The sequence below is a fragment of the Lepisosteus platostomus genome, chromosome 9 (genome assembly GCF_059453375.1).
Source record: "Lepisosteus platostomus isolate fLepPlt1 chromosome 9, fLepPlt1.hap1, whole genome shotgun sequence".
NCBI classification, from domain to species: domain Eukaryota; kingdom Metazoa; phylum Chordata; class Actinopteri; order Semionotiformes; family Lepisosteidae; genus Lepisosteus; species Lepisosteus platostomus.
Genome location: NC_142619.1, coordinates 6625935 through 6644279, shown reverse-complemented (window position 1 = coordinate 6644279; position 18345 = coordinate 6625935). Strand labels below are relative to the sequence as shown.

The following is an 18345-nucleotide window of genomic DNA, read 5'->3' as shown; positions in this document are numbered from 1 at the left end:
CCACCCGTACATCTTTGGACTGTAAGAGGAAACAGGTGCACCTGGAGGAAACCCAGACAAATGCAGAGAGAACATGCAAACTCCACACAGAGTGCACCCCAGGAATTCAAACCAGGGCACCCAGTAATGCAAGGCAGCAATGTCAACGCCACTGTGTTGAAAATTTACATCTCAATTATACCTTTGGGTGTGAATGTCGGTACTCCACATTTAATAGAATTAGTTTTCATCCATATGTCTTCCAGAGATTTTAAAAACAAGTGCCTTCTTTATCCTCAGCATCCTGTTTTACCTGCTTCTGATGTTCAGCCCTTACGTTTTGCGGAAATGTACTTTAAGACAGTGGCCATTTTAATTTACAGAATGTGTCGACGTGAATCATGGTTTTTTTTTTAGCTTTGAAGTGTTGATTGCGTTTTCCACGTTTCAGGTCACTTATTAGAATCATGTTTTGTTTGGGTTTTTTTTAGCTTTGAAGTGTTGATTGCGTTTTCCACGTTTCAGGTCACTTATTAGAGTTCTGCCTCATTGCCACTTCCCAAGAGATGAAGATGGGAAAGTTCAGGTAGGAAAAAAAATCAGAAACCGAAATGATTCATTAAAGGACGCTGGATCCGTTTATTATAGATATCCAGGTGGCAGTCATAAAAGTACAACACAAAGGCTCAATAGTACCTGTCCAGCACTATTCATAAAATAAAAGAATAATGTTTAGAAAAACGTTAAAACAAAACTTTGTCAGAGCGGCGATTTTAGCACTATTGAGGCACAGTTTCACGGCAGAGGCCCAGAAAGGCACTGGTGTCCCATTAAGAGTGATCCAAAATAAGATCCTGCTGCTTTCTGTTCTAAAAAATAATGTATACCAATTTAAAAGGTACCGACTGTCTAGTGTATTGCTGAGGGAAGATAACCTGTGTTTTGTGCTTCCATGAGGAATCAATTTCTGGTAGAATAACATACAGCAGGTTAGTAAGCCAACAGGGAAGCGATTTACAGTGCCTTCAGAAAGTATTCAAGTTCTAAATAAGTTCTGGAGACATCTCAAAAACGAGCAAAAGAAATAGGCTGCATCTGAACTCAATTTTGAGTGTCTTAGTAAAGGGTCTGAATACAGTTTTTTATTTTTCATAAATTTGCAACCCCCCCCAAAAAAAAAACATGCTTTCACTTTGGCATTATGGGGTATTGTGTGTCGACTGATGGCAAAAAAGAATCAATTCAATCCATTTTGAAATAAAAGTCTACAACACAACAGAGTTTGGAAAAAGTGTAGGGGGTCTGAATACTTTCTGAAAGCACTGTCAGTGGTGAAAATGGCTGAGAGCATAAAAATACAGTTAAATGAGTTTTCTGGAGGAAACAAATTCATGAATGCCAAGAAGGCGTTCACACATGTTCTTCAACCAGGGGATTTAACTATTTTGACAGAGCAGGTAACATACACCTTTCTGTGACTCTGTAACTAGAGAGCAAAGCCAGATAAGCGCATTACAAAACGGAGCCAGAAATACCAAAAAAAAAAACGTATTTTATGTACAGAAAGATACCCAGCACTGAGGTGTGCCCAAGATGCTCAAGCACAGAGAGCAGCGCTTTTGCTGGGACCAGGATGTGTGACTCAAGGATGTCATCTTGTGGCAATCATGTAGCATTTCCTCAAAGAATAATGCAAGAGAAGCAGTCACTGAATCCAGCTGCTCCAAGCCAATAAAAAACCTACTCTGCACTGGCAAGACGTGGATATTATTTTGGCAAGTACATCGCTGTTCAAAAAAAATCTACATTCGATACTTACAAATGCAAAACACCGTCTGTCCAGCTGCAGGCTTTTAAACTGTTCAGAATATAGCTGACTCAGTCCTGCCTAAATATCAAACCTGGAGAATATGCAACAGAGGAAATCGATGTTCCTTTCACGTATTTTTTTCAATAAAATTGGAAAAAAGTTCAAACTCTGCTATTTATGGGACTATAAGACTAAAATATAGCATTTTTTCTCAGTGTAATTCAAAAGACCAGAGCCTGTTATTGGGTAAGCAGAGGACTATGACTCCAAGACAGACCAGGTTTGTCTTGTTTCATTAACCTAATAGAAAGCTAAGAAAATGGGGATGATTGCTATTGTCTTTGTTATTGATAACAACAATTATCCATTGTGAAAATTATAGGTCTACGTCTAGTCAGTTATAGAAAAGGAAGCAAATTATCCATCGGTTAATTGTACAAATCACTAAATCTCAACTCCAAACCTGAACAATTTGCTACATTATTGCAACATTGAAACAAAAGTTTCCAATGACGTGGACCGAAAGTAAGGGTTCTCACATGCTTTAGACGTTAGTTTTAATAGTGTTTGTTGGCAGGTGTAAAAATGTCAAAAACATCTGTTCTGCATTTGGGTTTATTGACAAGATACACTGCATCACCCTCATAGAATTAGAATTGACAGTGCAACGGAAACTGAACTTTTTGATGGTGATACAAAGAGTGATCAGTCTCATCATCTGCAATAATTGTCAGTATAAAACAGGCAATACAGAAAGTACATAGCAAATATACTGTGTAGTTTTAACCTCCTTTTTCTGGAAAATAAAAAAAAACACCATAAAACGATATTGAATAATTGACTGCATTTACATGGTGCCCGCACCCTCAATACACAGTACACCAAATAGAGAAATTGCAATACCAACTGAATTAAGGGGGAGTTTAGGTAGATTAGGTTGTGCAAGTCCCAGTGTTAAATTTAGCCAGGACACTGCACCTAAGATTTACAGACAATGACACATAATATTTACACTTCAATTTGCTTTCTTAAAATGTGTATTTAGGTTTAATTTCCTGCTCATTTTGTTACAAATAATCAATATCTAACTCTTGGGCCTGACTTTGGTTCTGACAGAATGCATTTATGAACATTGCAGCAACATGCATGACACTGACCTCTTAACACTCTAAGTAACATACCAATTTATCATTCACTATTCTTTTTAAGTGGAGTACTGCTATAAAACATTGCACATCTATCAACAACAAGGACAAGCAGAGATTTGTACATATTTTTCAAAGGTCAAGTGTACTGAATTTGGCAACAGACCCCGATGAACTTAAAGTTTCATCCCTGTAACCTGAATTGTGAGGCATAAGCAGTAAATTTGAAATGCATTTAGCTGAGGGAATGTCCCTTTGAACACTGTACTCATACATATCTGCTAAAGGAGGTGACCCTCATTATTCTGTTTACAATGTGTTTTTTAAGAACTCATATTGTTTTGCATTATATCAAGAGAAAAATTATCCCACACAGGATAATTCCTTCACTATTCCTTCAACGCTTCTTTTTTAATGAAATACATCACACATCTTTCAATATCCGTTTTGAGAAAATTAGGCATTGAGCTTCCTTTTTAAACACATCCTACACAGCAGCTCCGTTGCACTGTATCTGTGCATGTGCATTCAGAATATCCTTATTCATGGATATTATAAAGGCCAAGAGCTCACAAAGAGATCAAAAAGAACTTTTTATAATGGCTGTAAAAAAATCCCTTTTTTGGTCATATCTGTTACTGATAGGTCAGTAACTGATAGGTTACTGAGGTCTTGGAAACCCTAGGGGCTGGTATTGAGACAATGGAGCCAAGATGGCATAGAGTCCTTCTTCCAGGAAGAGTCTGCTTGTTGCATTGGGTTTGACATGCTTACTGCACTAATGTCTCAAGAACCCCAGAAGGTATAAACTTAGACAGTCTGGTAGTTGCAGAGCACAAGCTGTTACTGTGATGCCCTGACGAGCTCCAGTGTTCTTGCATCAACACCATCAATCACCAGAACACATTCCATGCATGGAAGAAGCTCATTCGGGCCATCCCAAACAAGATCGGGTCGGGGTCACTGACCTTGATAAGGAACCTCGCTCTCTATTTAAACCCTGAGGAACCATTCCTCAGGGCTCTGACTTCGAGTCTCTAATATGAGTGTGCGTTTGCTCAATGTTCCAGGTTTCTCCCAGGATAATCCAGGTTTCCCAGGATTGTTCTTACAAGTTTTTCCCCCTCACAGCCTCCTGGTTCCTGTTGTCATTAATTGAAGATTATCATTCGTCAATTAACCTATCAACCCCTCCTGTCTCTATCCCAGAACCATCTGATTCTCCTGCGCATCCCGACGGTCTGCTGTTCTCCTGTCTGCTTCCCCTGCACTCTTCCCAGCTGCCTGCAACTCTTCTTCCCACCTCTCAACATTGTACTGATATCATCCATTCAGCGAATAAAACTGTGTGCTTCACCGCAACTCAGGCTCTGAGAACAATTAATTCAGCACGCCCCTCTTTCCCACTCGCGGGCCCGGCATAACAGTTCCAGTGAGCTGTAAATGTCTAGAGAGCAGACCATCGCTCTGTGTGCTTGGCTAATATCTGCGCTAATGTCCATCAATCCGTTTTCGAACCACTTCACCCAGTTTAGGTCTGCGGGCCAGCTGAAGCCTGTTCCAGCAAGTAAAGGTTGGACACCCTGGACGTCAGTCCAACATGCACACACTTGCAACAGGGCCACTCTTCCCAGAAGCCAATTTACCTGCCAGCATGTCTTTGGACTGTGGGGGGGAAACCGGAGCACCTGGAGGAAACCCATGTGAACATGGGGAGAACACGCAAACTCCACACAGACAGCATCCTGGGGCCCCAACATTGCGAGGCAGCAATGCTAACAACCACTGTGCCGCCCATCTGAGCTATATTGTTCCTTTAACCTCAGTAAAAATATAAAGCATGCTTTGCTCTTAAGACTGTTGTACCTGTTTTAAAGGCTCTTAATCCTCTGAGTTAATGCCAAGCATTGTTGAACAACATAGTGTTACATAAAGGTCAGTAAATAGTTTGGCTGCTACTATTGATGCTGGATCTATAGGAATCATGCAGGATGAGGAGAGTGAATCTTAGAGGAAACAAGCAGTGATGAGCAGTTTCTCCTCCTCCCAGAAACAGTCCATCCACATATTACTTGTAGTCTCCAGCTGAGAAGCACAGCTTCTCTCTACTGAAAGCTTTGTAAGCCAAGGTATTTCTCAAAATAGAGAGGACAGCTGACTAGATCGGGTCCGTGTCCCTCCTAAGGAGGGAACTGGCTTGATTAGATTCTCAAACATTTTTCTGCTTTTCAGCTTTCAAGTGGAGGAGAGTAATCTGACAGCATTTGGAATTCTGGAGGAACAGGACCTTTGTGCTCTAATCTGTAGCAGGCCTCTATAGTGAAACTGTGGGGATGTGCTTTTACCGTGAGATCTTATTTGCGACATCTTGCACAGAAACAAATCTAGGCCTTCTTCTCACCCTCCGCTTCGTGTTGTGCTTTGGGTTTCGTTGATACATATCTGGATAAAGGAAAAAGAAGAAGTGAGAATGCTGACAGTGGAAATCATTATGTTTGCATGTAACGATATTTAGCAAACAGCTTATTAAGACTTTTTACATGGAACCAACTTGTTAATAAACAATGTCCTTTCAGGACCTAGATTACATATAATGGTCAAGGTCTCCTTGCAACAAACACAATGGTAACCAAAACAAGCATCTTCAGCAAATGCTTTTTTGGTATTTTCTTCCAGCTGCATAGCCTTTAAAAAAATCCCAATTCAGTGTTAATTTGATGACTGTCCTTTATCCACACAGGGAGAATGATGACTTAGGTATGCTTCCCCAACACGTTTAGTCATCAGAGCCATCCATCTTTGACTTGGCACAAAAACTGTTAGGTTGCAAAAGCAAATACGACCCATGTCCACCCTACCCTTGATGGTAAAACTTCTGTCGAACTCAACTAGTGGATATACGTTATTCATCCAGGCATTAGGCACAATCTTCCTATCCCAGAGAAGAGCCAACACCACACCAGAACATACCAGAACAACAAAATATTTATTTCGGCAGCTCTTGCAGACAGTATGTGGTTCTAGCAACCGCAAGTGACTTCCTTGTCTAGATAGAAAAAAGATATATATATATAGACTCCATGGTGCCCCCAGCTCTAGGTTTGAATAGCAAAGTAGAAGCTCTATAAAAACTGTCACGCTTTCACAGTCGTCCCTGCATGCCAACATATCCTTACTCAAATGCTGTTGCCTTGCTGGGTGGGACAGCATGAATGCAACAATTGAGTAGTTCAAAAGTTGGAGACAAACACTGCCAGCTAGCAAATTTTATCAGAAGGAATAACAACGTAGGTTCTGAAAGCCAGGTACGTCAGCAAAGAAAAGTAGTCATACCTGCAAGGCCATAAGAAAGCACAGCTGTATGTTATAGCACACACCCTTTACCTTCACGCCTAATACAAAAGTATTTACAATACAAATAATATAAAGAAGACTAATACAAAGAAAACCCTCACTACTCAACGCAGGCTGGAACCTGAGACATCGGCAAAAAGTGCTGTCGCAGGATGTCTTTCAAGAGCCCTCAAAAAGATCATTTAAAGGGAAACAAATAAGACTCCCATTTCATAATAGCTATTTTTTCCAAACATTTTACCTTATTGAGAGTTATTTTTTTAGATGGATTTGAAACAACTCTAAAAAATACTTTGTCAGCTTCAATCATGCGGCTCATTAAAGCTCACATTGCAAATCTGGCTCGTTTCTCTGCTTCTGCAACACACAAAGAGATCTTCAACTCTCTGCGAACTAGAAGTAAGCTTAGTTGGAGAAGTTCAGAAGGGTAGCTGTGTCAGCATGCATAGGCTGCAAAAGAACAAGTAATAGGTTTATTCCATGCTGAAAAAAGAAGAAAGAAAACACAATGTTTTGGCCGTGGAGACACCTGACACCTGAAGAAGGCTCCACGGCAGAAACGTTGTGTTTTCTTTCTTCTTTTTTCAGCATGTAATAAACCTATTACTTGTTCCTTAGTTGGAGAAGTACTTGTAAGGGACTATTTTGAGTAGAACATGTGCTATAGCAAACTGTAAAAGTGAATTATGAACTACATATGGCAAAAAATCTGAAGTGTGATAGTAGCTGCTTTTAGGAATGACACAATTACAGCACACAAAGAAGAAACAAGAAATATCAAGGTTTCTTGGTGCTAAAGCACATTCAATAGGAGACAAATCTCAACACAAAATAAATCCCTTCAAAATCAGAGTGTCGGGACGTGTTGGGAATTGAAAAGCAATAATCAACATGGAGGAGTAAAAAATTAAGAAAATAAATAAGTGAGATGTTGCATTCACCTCTGAAGCTCAGGACATACTTTCGATGACCTTTAACCACCGTAATTTCTGCTGAGCTATCCGTCAGGTAGGTCAGTTCCAGCTCCTTAGAGGTGATTGAAGCCACTCTTTGTTTGTCATCCTGAGAAAAAGAAAGGTCACCGTGTTCGGGAAAGCTCAACAAAGAAACCTTGCTGAAGGCAAAGAGGGAAAGGCTTTTAGTTCCACTCTCTTTATCAAACATTTAAATTTACAGCACATGCAATGTCGGCCATTTAAAAAAAGAATACTAAAAATGTACCTGCAAACAGTCAGAAAAAATAATGCAATGGAAGTGAGACAATTAAAAAAAAGTATTCACACACAGTTGGCATCACTAAGTTTCTGTTGTTATTTTTTCTCATTTAAAACAACATTTTTCACTGAGTATACCTCTTGATTACCTGTAGGCATACTGGAAACCGAAAATACAAACCTTTCCCTTGAATTCTGTAAGCACTTTTCACATTCATGTTTTACATGCCTTTGTGTACTGGTGCACATTAGAGTCCATACTCACAGGCTTTCCATATTCAATCCAGTTTTCATGGTCACCTTTGTAATACCAGACCCACTCTGTGGTGAGGATATAATGTGGAGGTTTGGTGATGGAGGAAGCCGTAGAGAGGCGTCGGACACGATACGACTCTCTCGTCATGGTCAGAAAGTCTACCGGCCGGGACCCATTGCTGTCGGGGAAAATGAAAAAGTACGTCTAAGGACACACACATTGAATACCCAGATTCCTCTGAGGCAAACCATTTTGCGGTTTTCTAACACAAAACTACAATCAAAGGACATGAAAAAGTATTCGGCCCTTTTCAGATTTCCTAACATTTTGCATATTTTCACCTCAGAATGTTTGAGTGAACAAATAACACCAAAGTTTAATTTATTTCATAGAAGACATCCAATGTCCCTGTGCGAAATGGTTAACCCTTGGAAAACCCTTTTGATTCAGTTACTCGCTGCCCACCTTTAGCTGAAATAATTGCAGCCAGTTGCCTCCTGTAATTGGTGATCAGTCTCTCACATTGCTCTGTAGGGATTCTGGCCCATTCCTCCATGACAAACTACCTTAATTCAGTAACATCTGAGGGTTTTCTAGCTTGAATTGCTCCCTACAATTAACTAGCTAGCAAGCACTAAAATCTCCCGCGTTCCACTCACTGTTGGACAAAAATTTAAAATGGATGTTATTGCACAAAATACTGTGAAATGAAAGTGCTTCGTCTGGTGAAACGCTTGGTGCTTTTCTTTAACTAAACAAGTGGCTACAGCTTAGCCTGGCATTCCTGTTGCACTGTTCAGAAACACAACATTTCAGGTCTCCTGCAACATGAGACCTGCAGCAGCTTGTGGGAATTTCCAAATATTCACCCTTTCAGTTGTCCGAGTATGAAAAGTATCTGTTATCAGTCATGATATAAGGGCTATCGCATTTCACTTCCACTAAACATAATGGATGGTTGTGCGAACTACAGTAAGACCACAGCAGTTGCATTACATGGATGTCACTGAAATAAAAGAGATACCTTTACCATTTTATTCCACTATATTTAATGATGACTAAAAGTTATTTCCTTAAACTAACACCTGAACAGGATCAAATTCTAGAGAACGATGAACCAAAAGTCACCAAAGTGAAAAGATGCTAACAATTACTCTGCAAGTTGAGTCTTAAAAAGAGAAGCTGGTATGAAACAATTATAAATTAATTATTGACAGGATTATTTTTCTGAATTAGTAACAAGTTGAGAACAAAACATTGTAAGAGGTAGGCTATTCATTTTTGCATAATATCTATACGTGCTATATAACTGATAATTTTTCAAAACATTCTTATTTATAGTAAAATAATAGCTGAGAACTCTCTAAGCGACCTGTAGCTGTAATGAATGAATTAAAAATATAACTTCTCCCTAACACCACAGCTGCTCTCATTAGAAAATAAAACTACACTGCTCTTATTAGAGAACATTAACCGACCTCTGTGTGTTTCTGGGGTCACAGTATGCCCTCTCAATCTCTTCCATGTGCCTTAGTTCTCTCCAGGACGTCCCGTCAAACACTTCCCATTTGTAGGGTAAATGGAAGTGCACCCGATAACACTGGTCTGTTGACGAGTCAAATACTGATTAGTACTGCACTCGTATTCTGCGAGATTATATCAATATTCCATCAAGCAATCAGATTTAAAAAAAAGACACCAAATAACGTATTCCGTCCATCCAACTATCTTATAACCCCTACTTCCAATTCAGGGTCTCATGGAACTGAGGGCCTATCGCAGCAAGCAATGGGCTCAAGACAAGGGTACATCCTGGGTGGGTCCATTGCAGGGCAGACCCATAAATGCGCCTACAATTACACCAGCGGCCAGTTGTCCCAGTACCCAGTATGCTTTTGGACTGTGGGAGAAAACAACTGCTCCACCACACCACCCCCCGATTAACCTTACTCTAATAAACATTCCTGCCATTTTCCAGGAAGAATAATTAAGGTCATAGCACAATTTACGGTAAATCGACCTGTAATGACATGAAAAATCTCAGCAGAACCTGTCTACTTGGCAAATTCAAATCACGCCCAAATCACTGTTAATTCATATAGGCAACCCAGGACTAATTTAAATAACAAGGCTCTAATCTGTAAAGACCCTGAAGCGAAGGTTGGACTTACCTTGAAAAGTGCAGTTTCTCCTTATGTAATGGAGACATATTTCCTGCTTCTCATCCTCTTGTGCTGAAGGCCTGGCTATGCTATCACTGATCCCTTCTGCATCAGACAGGAACAACATTCAACATATGAGGGCTCTGTGCATTATATTTAACGTAACATTTTCCAAATTAAAATGGCAGTAAATCTCAGCAGCAAACAAATCTACAACAGGAGACACCCCAGCCTTCCATGATGATGACTGGCCACCTTCTGGAAAACAATTATTTTTCTTATTTAGAAAGGCTTATTGATTTGAAATGCCAAGCAACCTGGACAAAGGAGAAATGAAAAAAAAAAACTGCTGACTGTGCTGCAAATTCATTCTCTAACCAGAATTGTCGTTCGCTAAACATTTCTAGCAGGTTACAGATCATATCATCTGCAGCTGGTCAGATCAGACATCAAGTTGGACTCACAAAAACAGGACCAGTTAGGTAAAAAATTCATATTAATTTTCCACTAAATGCTGATTAAACATATGACGATGTTTCTAAAACAAAAATCGATGTAATCACTGTCAAACAGTGAAAAACTACATTTGTAATAGAATGGGGTTCTTGTGTTCGGTAAATCGTGTACATATTTTATTAGGGCTGGATGATCTGGTTTTCTTTATTTCAACACAAATAAACTGGAGGCCTGGCATAATTCTCCAGGGCAGTCTACCAGTCAAATCCAATACAGCTGGCTCACTCGTTTAAAGGTTAAACGAGCCCAATATCCAGTGAAGTTACCATCTCTCTGCCACCTTATAAAAACTAGGTCTTCCCTCTCTGAAGTCATATTCTCCTTTACTTTGTTAATTAATTTTCTTCTAGGTAGTATCTCACCAAGAACCTTTCACCCTGGTTCTGAAAATGTTAACTTCTGTGCTAAAATGAAGGGTTCTCGTGAGTTCAATGCAGATGTTTCTTTAGATTAATTATGAGAACAAAGCTATAAAACAGGGGTGACTAGAAACAATAACATTTGGCCTACATTAAAGCCATCTTTGAAAGACATTTACTAAGGAAATGATCATTAGGGATTCTTCACACTGATAGGTACAATGCGAACTTCCTTGGCGTGATAACATTTTCTTCCTCACAAAGTGAAAAAACATTGATTTCATCGATGATTAAAAACGTAACTAAAAGGTACAGAGGTTCTGCATGTAACATATACAGCCCCATCCAAACATCTGAAAGTTAAATTCTTCTAAAAAGAAGGACTTTTCTTTACCTCTGCTGTTGGAAGCCGAGTTAGAGCGTGCATTCAACTTATACATATTCCTGTATACGAAGGGAAGATCGTGAATAATGTCTCCACTGAGTCCTCGTTCTTCTAACATTCTCCTGCCCTGTGGATCGATCATGTGGGACTTTTTGCACTTGTGGCCAAACATGCAGTTATCTTGGACAAAGTGCTGGCAGATGTGCAGCTTTGTGCAGGTACTTCGGAAAGTACAAGCTCCAAATAACCCAGTCCCCTTGTTATAATGGACACATACCTGCATTAAAAACAATAAACAAGGAAGAGCGCATTAATTTGGGAATTTATGCAAGAGAAAAGGTTTGCCAAACACAAATTTCTTTACCCTGTGGTGTGTCCACTTTATTGAGATTTTCTGCATTCACTGAAAAATAAAGACCATGCTGCATAAAACCCAATAAAAAGATCTACTGACACAAAACCCAAATTATCACCATAAGCATAATTGTGGGAAAAACATTATCACAAGAAAAATAAATGGTTGTACAAAACTAAATATTATCATAGAACAAATCAGAAAGATAGTGGCACCCTAATGTAGCCTTTTATTTCATTTACTTCAAGACTAAAAGCACTTACTTAATTGTACGTAAAAGTTGCCATTACTGTTTTAATGAAGTTATTTTCTGGGCTAATTCTTGGTAGGCTTTTTAAGGAAATAATGCTATAAAAAAAATTACGTTACCTTGATATTTGGATCTTTCCGGTCAGAAACCAGCAATCCATTTCGCCACCAGAAGGGGAGAGCATTTTTTGTTTTGTTTTGTTTTTTTATTTTTTTTTATTTTTTTTATTATTATTAAACATTAAAAGATTTGGCTGATGAAATCCCATTACGCTTTTCTTTATGGTTGATATCCTTCAGTTTCTCAAATCTAACAGGCACTGAAACCTGGACTAGAATCCAGCCAGAGGGCATCTTCATCCAAAACGTTTCAGTTTGATGTGGCGCAAAATACACGCGAGCTGCTTCGCAAAACGGGACTTTAACTGGGACTGGTGATGACAGCAGTAACTGAAATTTTAATGCAGTTGGGTTTATTCAGGATCTACGCTGTTAAATCTTTTTTCCCCAGTGGTTGATACATATCTGCAAACTCAGCAACTGCACAGAGCAGATTCTATCAACTTTCAAACTGTTGGATTAAATCCCATTACAGTGGGTGATAACCAGGCACAGATGATGTCCATCAAGGCCTAAGATATTGGCATTAGATGCCAAATTCACTGAATTTGACAAAACATCTCAAAGAATGCCGCTGTTGTGCGTCTTCAAACATGAACCCTGTGACACTATGAATATCCAACTCCAACGCATTAAAACATTTTACAGAGCTCTCACAATTTGCTGCCACTTCCTCAACAATTCACACAGATTCAGGTTACTCACAGGTTCAGCCCCTGCCAAACTGAAAATTACTGTATTCCAGGCTTCGCTCATGTTGGTCCCTTTCATATTTTTTCTCTCACTTTCTGTAGACGATACCGTGCAGCTTTCAATAACTGCCTTTCATTTTGTTTCTGTGATACGAAATGTACCGTAAAGTGTACTGCCATCTTTTTGGAGTGGTCCAAAAATAGCGCAGGTTGTATGAAAATTATTCCCATCAGTATGCAGAACACACTGCTGCTTGCTAGTTGTGAAAGAAATGGGGTTTGGTCTTGTAAGCGTATTCCTTTTTTGTATCCCCTAAAACAGCAAGCATTGAGTTAGGTTTGATCTTTAATTAAATCTGGAGATGCATATTTAAAATCCTTGCATGGGGAAACATTTATAATCAGACAGTAATTGATGTGATGATAACTGTCTTATACTTTTGGAGTGGTCCATTATAGCTGCTAAAACATTTAGCACGATTTAGAAATGGCACAAATGAGCCATATTAATTTGTACAGAACTACCAGACCGGTTAATTTCACATTATTCTGAAATGTGCTAAGGGCATTAGTGCAAAACTGGGGAAAAGAAAGGACACATATGATTTTAATTCCACTTCAGGAAAAAAAGGCACCAAAACTCAAAATGCAAGGGGCTATGCTTACATTTTGTCGTGATACTGCACTTTGGAATCATGTGGGTGTCTCTCATATTTTGTAGTGAAATGGACAACAAGGCAATACCAGGAATTAATGTGAATTCTTTATCAACTTGCATTTTTAAACTGTTTTCGACAACTTCTCACCTCAGGGAGTAAAGAAGGATCATTCTGCAGCAGTAAGAGAAAAAGGTCTTCTTCGTTCAGTTCATGGAGGGTACACTCTCTGAGAATAGGGTAGTTGTGATCTGATCTGAGATTGTGAGAATATTTACATTCCTTCCTAAAAGCAAAGAAAATATATAAACCGGTTGAAATGAGAAGTGACAGTAAAGAGTTATATTGTAAAGGGAAATTAGAAAGACCGTTAATTGTATATTTCGTCCACTAAATTAAACGTCGGTCTCGTGATTTTGTTCTCCTCCTGTAATCGACTCGCATAAATCCACTAATTATATTAAAACACGAAATATGGCCACTACGTGTTGACGCACACTTTTTCGTTTCGCTGAATTGTCATTTCGTTCATCGTGATTTTTGAAAAATACGAGTGGAATCCTGACAATTAAAATGCACTTTAGTTTTTACTAACCACGGACACAATGTTACTGCTCAGGTATTGCAGTAATAATAATGTTTTTATTATTCCAGGCGCATCTCTATGACGTAGGCAAAACTGGGTAGGGTCATCGAAACATTGAACGTCATCCTCGGTTTTAAAAACACAAAATGATCCCTTTTAACAAAGCCAAAATCAATAAATAAGAATCTACACACCTCAGTTGAGTCTTAACAGCTTTTTTTTATTACGGAAAATGTATGACGTGTATAATGCAACCTATCAAAAATGATCTCCCGATTAAAAAAAAATTAGATTGGTGCCTCACGCAACGCCTTGCTACCTTTTTCTTTTGTACTAACGCGAAAGAAACGAATAAAATATATTTTCGCAAATCGGTTGAAAAATGTAAACATATCTTTAATTACAATGCTATTTTTTTCTTCAGTTTAACTCATACGGATCCACGGTGATGCTTTTTTTTTCTTATCTTACCTTCCTTTCCCGTATCTGCAGTTTCCGTAAACAAAATATTTACAAAGGTGAAGCTCCTGGCAATCGTAGCACTCATGTTTCGTGTAATGTTTGCAGAGGCGAAGGGATGTTTTAGCAATAATCGTGCAGTCAGGAGGACTGAGCCCATCTTCCCAAGTCCGCTCGCTCGTGTTTTTCACTACAGCAAACCTGCTGCATTTTCGCACGATGTACCAAAAATCCTCCTCCGAAATCCTACAGAGCTGGAAAACTTTTCTGTGCAGTTGTAAATAGTCCATGGATCCTTTATTGGAACACAGGACGCTGGTAGCATAGTGAATTACCCTCGCGTAAGCGTTAGCCATTTTGGCACAAACCAAGTCGCTTCTCCTGCTTTTCTAAATTGTCAACTCCTCCACTCCTGAGGAAGAAATGAAACTGAAATGAGCGGAAGTAACCCCGTGCAGCTGTTGCTTAGGAAGATGGTGGTGTTAGTGCATTTACCACAAGATGGCATACCTTTCAACTCAAAAGAGGTGAAATAATAGACGATTTAATGTCGTGCCAAGCGTGTCCATGCTAAAGAGGATGAAATAACAATAATTGGTAGGAGTAGTTACATTATTAAATTACATACACTTAAATTGTGCTTTTCTGGACACTCCACTCAAAGTGCTTTAAAGGTAATGGGGATTCACCTCCACCACCACCTGGATAGCTTCACCTGGGTGATGTGACGGTAGCCAAAGTCGCCAGTACACTCACCAGCTATCAGTGGGGAGGAGAACAGAGTGATGAAGCCAGTTCATAGATGGGGATTATTAGGAGGTCATGATTGGTAAAGGCCAATAGGAAATTTGACCAGAGCACTGGGCCAAAACTCCTATTTTTTTCATGAAATTGGGAATTAATGTCTATGGAGAGTCATGACCTTGGTTTTATGTCTCATCCGTAGTACGGTGCCTTACAGTATAGTGTCGGTCTATGTTTGTGTCTGCCTAGCCATAGACTGGCGTCCCATCCAGGGTGTATCCCATCTTGCTCCCATTGTTTTCTGAGTGCAGAAAATGAGCGGATGGACACAGATAATAATAATAATAATAATAATAATAATAATAATAATAATAATAAACTTATATAGCGCTTTTCTGGACACTCCACTCAAAGCGCTTTACAGGTAATGGGGACTCCCCTCCACCACCACCAATGTGCAGCATCCACCTGGATGACACGACAGCAGCCATAGTGTGCCAGAACGCTCACCACAGACCAGCTCTCAGTGGGGAGAAGAGCAGATTAATGAAGCCAATTCATAGAGAATTATTAGGAGGCCTGGTAAGGGCCTATAGAAAGTTTGGCCAGGATGCCGGGGTTACACCCCTACTCTTTTCAAGAAACACCCTGGGATTTTTAATGACCACAGAGAGTCAGGACCTCGGTTTTACGTCTCATTAGAAGGACGGCGCCTGTTTACAGTATAGTGTTCCCATCACTATACTGGGGCATTAGGACCCACATGGACTGCAGGGTGAGCGCCCCCCTGCTGGCCCCACTAACACCTCTTCCAGCAGCAACCTTAGTTTTTCCCAGGAGGTCTCCCATCCAGGTACTGACCAGGCTCACACCTGCTGAGCTTCAGTAGGGCTGCCAGTTGTGAGTTGCAGGGTGATATGGCTGCTGGCCATAAATAAATAAACATGCTAAAATCTTACCATAGTCAAAGGCAATAACAAGCCAGAAACACAGATGGACATCAGTGTTGTCACTTACTGTAAAGTGTCCAGGAACTAAAATGTCTAAAAATAAAAGAATTACCATGGCTCAATGGTATTTTCCTAGTCCTACTGTACTTAAGGAAATGGAGGGCATTATTCACAGATCCCTCACTATGAAATTTCATCTAACTTTAAATGGAAAATACTACAGAACAGAGAACTGCAGATGTAAAAACAATATATTTAAAGTGGGATGGAACCAAATCTTTAAACAAAAGACCATTTAGGTTAACTTCAATTACAGGTTATGATTCATACAGTAAATGATAGTTAAAGATAAATACAGTTTTCTGTGGAAAAATTGGCAAGTGACAGAAGACATACATATAGAAAGGGAAAGCCCTTTAATTAACATACCAGCATTCTTCAGTCAAGCAACAAGAACAGTATAGAACTTTTAAGCATATACAGTATCTGGTCATCAAAAAACCTTTTGATGAGGTCATTTTGATGAGGTAACTTGTTAATGAACAAGGGGCACTGTGTCTAATTTGACAGATGTAAGCAGTGGCAAAGAAACTCAAAGGCTGATCATGTTATTATTTCATTTTAAGTATGTCTCACTCTGCTAGGCTATAACATCTCACTCCCTGTTGCAGGTGCTGATACAAGCATTTTCCAGAATGGGGTTACTAAGCTAGAATCAATTGCTCAAGGTCTTTTTCCTTTAAAACATGTTGTCTTTATACTTTTGTACCTTTTCTATCTGTGTTTAACAAAGAATCCTGTCCTGAGCAGAATACATAGCCCTGCTTTGTAGAATGATATCTGAAAGATGTAACAAGGGTTAATGTCAAAGATACTTGAGTCTGGGATCACTGGATAATAGCAACTTGTAGTGAAGCCAAATAAGTTAAATTAAGCTATCTTATCTGCAAGATGAACTGCTTATGAATGGTCTTTGTTCTCCAAAGCAGTTCTATGTCCTGTTCTCCAAGCTCTTGAGGAATGACAGCAGCCGAAGACTGTGTGATGGCAGAGTCGTTTGCCGAAGTTTGTGAAAACGTGGCTGAACCCTGCTGGGCTGAGGGCCACCTTCTCGGCAATAGGATGGGGAGGCTGGGACCCCCACACTCGGTGGCCAAGGGGTGACTGCAAAGGTGGAAATGTGGTGGAAGAGGGATGGAAGAAAGAAGCAAGGAAGAGGAGAGGGAGACATGTGGGTGAGAGAGTAGCATTCTGCACGACAAACACTGCAAGCATCTTTAACGACAGTGTCACGATTATAGTCCCCCCTCCTTAAGGGTGCTCCAGCCCTTTCACTTTAGACTTCATTTTGTGCACCTGATCCCTTTTTCCCAGCCCACCTTAAAACCCAGGCGCTGACGTTCATCCTGGCTCTGCATCTGGTTTCCGCACCGTGTGAGTCCGGGACCTGGAAGCGCCTGGTCCCGTTAAGGTTTTAATCTCTGTTTCCGTTCCCGTTCCCGTTCCTGTTCCCTGTCTGCCGGTTCCGACCCGGTTCATGGTTTTAATTCCCTGTTTGGATGGATCTCCTGGCTATGGACTTCCTCTTGTGTTTTTGGATACCCTCTTTGGATTACTCTTTTGGATTGTTTGCCTCGGCCACACCTTCCCCGTGCACCAGTGCACCTTGGACACGCCCCCCTGTTTTTAGCCCCGTATTCCTGCATGACGTTTCCCTAGTGTTTCCTCACTTCTTCGGATTGTGTCGTCCGCATAGGGTCCGGAAAGAACTGTTCGTTACAGACAGGAAACAAAACAGTGGAATTCCCAGAACCCTGGCAGGTTCCCTTGGAAAGATCATATTTGAAGGAGTACCTGGAGAAATTCACTTTCCAGGTGATGAAGAGCTTTGTCAGTGTCAAGTGACAACATAGCACAAGGGCATTTTAAGGCCATGGTTGTGTGTGTAACTTGTTCAAAATGATTTACAGTTTATTGTTCTTTATGAAACCCATTTGGTCAAAATGTATTGGTTCAATCAGGAGGCCAAAGAGACATTGCTTTCCCAAGAAGGTTTTCATCAGCATTTATTAAAAACACAGCTTGGTTAGCTCAGTTAATCTGAAAGGTCTTTTTTTTTCAACAGGAGCTTGATAATAGGGTTAAAGACGTGTGAAAATAGCCTCAACTGTCCAGAAAGCCATTGTCCCTTTTCATATCCTGTAAAAGCACTTACTTCTATAAATATATGTAGGGATAAGGATAAAGGTACCCTCATCTCGTCTAGGAGCAAAGCTTGTGGTTTGTGAAGGAGTTGGTGTAGATTTACAGCTGAGCCAATGGAAGATTGAAGGAGTCAATGAGTCAGGCAAGTA

General features: G+C 39.9%; 1 protein-coding gene across 2 annotated transcripts; it reads right to left on the bottom strand.

Moving 5' to 3' along the window:
* Positions 1-594: 594 nt before the first annotated feature.
* On the bottom strand, positions 595-14742 carry LOC148654463 (protein mono-ADP-ribosyltransferase PARP12-like). 2 transcript variants are annotated; one of them, XR_015941455.1, is made up of 9 exons: positions 14310-14742; positions 13403-13538; positions 11190-11457; positions 9930-10025; positions 9237-9363; positions 7768-7936; positions 7230-7350; positions 4854-5376; positions 595-4800 (listed from the first exon to the last, which is right to left on the bottom strand). XR_015941455.1 is itself a non-coding variant. In XM_088646696.1 (8 exons), exons 1-8 carry the CDS (start codon positions 14651-14653, stop codon positions 5276-5278), a joined length of 1362 nt encoding a protein of 453 aa, XP_088502822.1. In that variant the 5' UTR covers positions 14654-14742; the 3' UTR covers positions 595-5275. The 2 variants fall into 2 exon arrangements, 1 of the variants encoding a protein (XP_088502822.1); XM_088646696.1 differs by having other exon boundaries at positions 595-5376.
* Between the last annotated feature and the right edge of the window lie 3603 nt (positions 14743-18345).

Bases quoted from the DNA above. Each gene is read 5' to 3' on its own strand.
- LOC148654463 (XM_088646696.1), bottom strand. From the start codon at position 14,653: ATGGCTAACGCTTACGCGAGGGTAATTCACTATGCTACCAGCGTCCTG. The intron at 7,937-9,236 runs GTCGGTTAATGT...TTTCCCCGACAG, and splicing joins GACCCCAGAAACACACAGAG to CAATGGGTCCCGGCCGGTAG. The intron at 7,351-7,767 runs GTGAGTATGGAC...TCTTTTTCTCAG, and splicing joins GGATTGAATATGGAAAGCCT to GATGACAAACAAAGAGTGGC.